The sequence below is a fragment of the Monoraphidium neglectum genome (assembly GCF_000611645.1).
Source record: "Monoraphidium neglectum strain SAG 48.87 unplaced genomic scaffold scaffold03192, whole genome shotgun sequence".
NCBI lineage: Eukaryota > Viridiplantae > Chlorophyta > Chlorophyceae > Sphaeropleales > Selenastraceae > Monoraphidium > Monoraphidium neglectum.
The window spans coordinates 2,826-7,041 of record NW_014010436.1 but is presented as its reverse complement, the minus strand read 5'-3'; the positions used below and the strand labels follow the sequence as shown (position 1 = coordinate 7,041).

The 4,216-nt window shown below is 62.3% G+C and overlaps 2 protein-coding genes across 2 annotated transcripts in view; one reads left to right on the top strand and one right to left on the bottom strand.

Moving 5' to 3' along the window:
- The window catches only part of MNEG_12336 (hypothetical protein), a gene marked incomplete at both ends in the record, with an annotated part of 2,142 nt that extends 709 nt beyond the window's left edge, over positions 1 to 1,433 (top strand). Inside the window, 3 exons of the mRNA XM_014039193.1 lie at positions 358 to 512; positions 818 to 1,010; positions 1,239 to 1,433. Of these exons, the coding sequence (XP_013894647.1) occupies positions 358 to 512; positions 818 to 1,010; positions 1,239 to 1,433 (543 nt within the window). The remainder of the gene's footprint in view (positions 1 to 357; positions 513 to 817; positions 1,011 to 1,238) is intronic.
- Positions 1,434 to 3,402: 1,969 nt separating this feature from the next.
- Positions 3,403 to 3,836, bottom strand: MNEG_12335 (hypothetical protein; the record flags this gene model as incomplete). Its single annotated transcript, XM_014039192.1, has 2 exons — positions 3,403 to 3,581; positions 3,794 to 3,836. The coding sequence occupies 2 exons, from the start codon at positions 3,834 to 3,836 to the stop codon at positions 3,403 to 3,405; spliced, it is 222 nt and encodes a 73-aa protein (XP_013894646.1).
- Positions 3,837 to 4,216: the final 380 nt, after the last annotated feature.

Below are 4,216 nucleotides of genomic sequence, written 5' to 3'. Positions count from 1 at the left end.
GGGGATGGAGTGGGGGGGTTAACAGTGGGGGGTCAAGAGGGGCTTCAGATCGCACTCCCTCCACAGTCCTTCACTTGGGACCAAGCTAAAAGGGCCAGCGGTGCAGTGGGGGGGGGGGGGGCCATGCCGGCATGTACCGCGTGACTGGCACTCACGGAGTTGTGGCAAGCAGTGCGCCGCATGCTGGCCCGCAGCTCGTGTACAGCTCGCTTCCTCACCGTGTTGATAACCCCGGCACCTGTGACACTGGCGCGCCGTATGTCCAGGCACCAAACGCAACCCCAGCGACGCAGCATCGCGTGGCAACACTAGCACGCCCACGCCGCGCCACACATCAACCCAACCCTGCCGCCCCAGGTGCTGGCCACCGTCGAGTCTTACGCGCCGGGCGCGGGCCGCTGGGAGGCGGCGGCGGCGCCCATGGGCGACGCGCGGTACGCCTGCGCGGCGGCGTCGCTGGGCGGCGTGGTGTACGTCGTGGGCGGCCAGTCAAGCCGCAGTGCGATCTTCAGGTGTGGCGGTTCAGGGATTTGGGCATCCTGCGGGGGGATGGATCTTATTTTTGGATGTTGTGTGACTTCAACTCACCCTGTGGCGCGAGCACGGCCGGGGAATTTCGGGCGAGGGGCAGAGTGGGCCGGAGCGCTGCGGGCCCCCTCAACTGCGGTGCGCTGGTGCCGCCACGGATTCTTAGGGTCTTTTGCCGCGTGCCCGGCAGTCGTGCCAATCAACACCACTCTCACCTGCGCGCACGCCTGTTGACCTCTGACCCCTCATGGCCTATCCCAATTCCCCTGATTTGTCGCCGCCTTCGCAGCACCTTGGAGGCCTTCGACCCGGACAGCGGCCGCTGGCTGCCCGTCTCCGCCCGCATGGGGTCGGAGCGCAAGTACTGCGGCGCGGCGCCGCTGGGGGGCCGCCTATATGTGTGCGGCGGCCTGCGCAACGCGGGGCGGCAGCGGCTGGCGACTGTTGAGGCGCTCGACCCGCGGGAGGGGGTGTTCCGGGAGGTGGGTGGCGGCGGCACGCACCAGCCGGGGGCGAGGGCGCGGCGGCCACCCTGCAGCGCTGTTGCTGCCATTCCACAGGCCCATCGTCCGCTGCCCTTGCGGCGACTCTTTTGGTAATTAACCCACACAACAAGACCCTCAACATAAGTGTCTTGCTCCTCAACGCGCAAGACCCGGACCAAACGCACCTTGACCCACGCACGCCCCGCCCTGCTCTGCATAACGCAGGTCGCGCCGATGGCCGCCGCCCGCAGCAGCTGCGGCGCCGCGGCGCTGGGCGACCGCCTGTACGTGGCGGGCGGCAGCGCCGACGGCAGCGGCTTCCACGAGACCCTCGAAATCTTCGAGCCGGCCATGGGCCGCTGGCGGCCGGGGCCGGCCCTCAGCTGCGCGCGCAGCGGCCTCGCGTTGGCTGCAATATGATGCGACACAGGGGGCGCGCGCCACTCGGGTGGGGCTGGCGACGCCGCCGTGACCTGCCACTTGGGACAGCTTTGGAAGTGCACGCCCAGGGACCCCTGCGAGGCCTGTCGTCGCTCGGGAGTCGTCGCAGCAGCTGCAAGGCGCGGGCCACCTGCTGGGGCTCACTGACCGCAAGCATCGGCGCGTCGGTCCCATCCTCCCTGCTTGGTTCCTAGGGACACTGCCGGCACATTTGTTGGCTTGCTCCACCTGCGGCCTCTGGGGCCGCACACCGCGCTGCATTTGGCCAGCTCAGTTATCCGACTGCTAGGCTTTGCACTTGCAGGCCAGGTCTTCATCTCAGGCCACCTGCAAAATTGTTTTGTACACTATCCATATCACATGTCACTGACCCCAGAACCCATCAAGCACCCGCTCTTGGGACCTACAATGGCCGCCACCACGTGCGTGCTGTTCAAGTGTGGATGGGCCTCTGCGGTTGCTCAAGCGCCTCTGCACCCGTGATCACTTATGCTGTGAGCACCCCTCAGGCAAAGGGATGCATGTAGCACACGGCATGTAATTTCTACATATCATGCAATTGGGCATTGATAAAGCAACATCAGATTATACACCATTGTCAGCATCACCACCGTCTGAAGGGATGCACAGGTGCAGCAGAACTAGGCGTGGTTCTTGTCTTATTGCACCAACATATCGTGCAGGTGCAAAAAGACAAGCAAAAAGACAAACTGCAGCCTCGTTAAGGTGCGAGCGCAGAGGGTGCTGCCATTGTGGCTGCCCACTTTCCAGGTCGTTTTCATACGACGCCTGCGATCACTTGCAGAGATGCCATCCTGACTGAGCTCTTTGCATGCTGCATTGAGTCGTACTCTGTGGTTGTATTCACGTCTATGGAAGCAAACAAAAAGATCAGCCACAAAAGTTTACGCAGGGAGAAACCTGGCACAACCCTGGCCACACACAGCTCACGTGCACCCTCGTGTTCGTCCTCCATTTCCTCCTCGACACCGTGCCATTTGTTGTCGACCGCCACACGGTTGCGCCACCACCTGCTGAATGCCGCAATGCCTGGCCATGCGGCACGGCCGTTGCTTTGCCCAGCTACTTGTGCCCCGTCCGCTGACACCCCCTGGGCTCAGGATCGTGGATGATTACTAGGCTGTGCGCGTGCATGTTAGACGCGTCGCCATCAAGTGCTGCTGTTTTTGTTCAAGCAAGTTTTGCTGTACAGTTCAGTTATGTAAACATGAGGTGACCATGTGTAAAAGCAGTACTGGTGTGCAGTAGTGCTCATAATCACTATTCAAGGCTCACAGTACATGAGCTAAAGCAATCACATGAAAGCTCCAAATCAACCTTTGCTGGCTGCGGCTCCGTCCAAAGCCCACGGCTCAGGGGTGTGCGGTTCGCCACTCCCACTGGTGCATGACGCCCAGCCCCCGCATGCCCTGGCCCAACTCGCCGCTGCCGACGGCGCAGGCACGGCGCGCGCCCCTGGTCACTCCACCCAAGCAAGATCGTCATCCCATTCGAGTTGCGCCATGTCAAACAGCAGCATAAACTTCTTGTGCGCTTTGGGACTTTCAACGACCTCGCTGTGCTCGTCGATGATCTGCAGGGGCTTGGGGCGCAGGTTGAAGGGCGGCTCCAGCAGGTTGATTGGGTAGTATTCCCCTGGGGCAGGACCGGGCGCACAGAAAAGGTGTGCGTGTTGTGTATGTTGCGTGCGTGCGTGCGTGCGTGCGTGCGTGCGTGCATGTGTGTGTGCGTGTGTGCGTGTGCGTGTGTGTGTGTGTGTGTGTGTGTGTGTGTGTGTGTGTGTGTGTGAGTGAGTGTTTGTATGGCACTCGAGCGCGAGCACGCGCAAGCGCGAGCGCAGGCGCGAGCGCGCTCGAGGGCGCGAGTGAGAGGGCTGCACTGCATGCATTGCTTCATAGGCTCCCAAACACGCGCTTGTTGTCGGTCCTTACCCGCTGTGATGTATGTTGAGGTTGATCTTTTTGTCGAGGTAGCTGCCCACGAGCAGGTACTTGGCACCGGTGGCCCTCACATTGTTGAGGAACTGGAAGGCGGCGTTCAGGGTCACGTGCTGCAAGCTGTCGCGGCTCCACACGAGGTCGTAGCCCTTTGGCAAAGGCTGGTTCGCTGCGGGTGTTGCGGATGGCGACGGCAGGGCAGATGGGTGCAGGGGCCCCGCACCACGCGCAGGCAGCGAGCCGCGAGCCAAGAGGGCGACTAGGAGTGACCGCAACAGCTTACGAGGCGCGCTCCTTGCTCAATTCCAGCTTGGAATTGCTGTCCGTCACGCGCTCGCAAATGCCCGTATTTGGTCACCGAATGTCCCGCGCCGTGCCCACCGTAGTCGTGGCACCCGAACCGCAAGTTGCGGTGGCCCTTCATGGTGAAGTTCGCTGTGTGCTGCGCCGTCAGGTCGCAGACCACATCGCTGCCATAAAACTTGAAGTGCGGCTTGTCTTTCTCGACCTGCTCGAGCACCCTGTTGAGTTGTGTGCGCGCATGCATCTGTCTGGGCTGCCAGCCCGCCCGGAGCCCATCGCACACAGGCGCCCAGCGTGCACGACAGCGGCATCCAGTGCACTGCATGGCATGCTGCCGCAGGAGGAGTCCATCATGGAGTTGATGTCGTACTTCTTGATGAGTCTTGGAAGGGCCTCCTGGACCGCGGCTGCGGTGCGACGACGCGTTGGCATGCAGGACATGGGCGCAGAGAGAGAGAGAGAGAGAGAGAGAGAGAGAGAGAGAGAGAGAGAGAGAGAGAG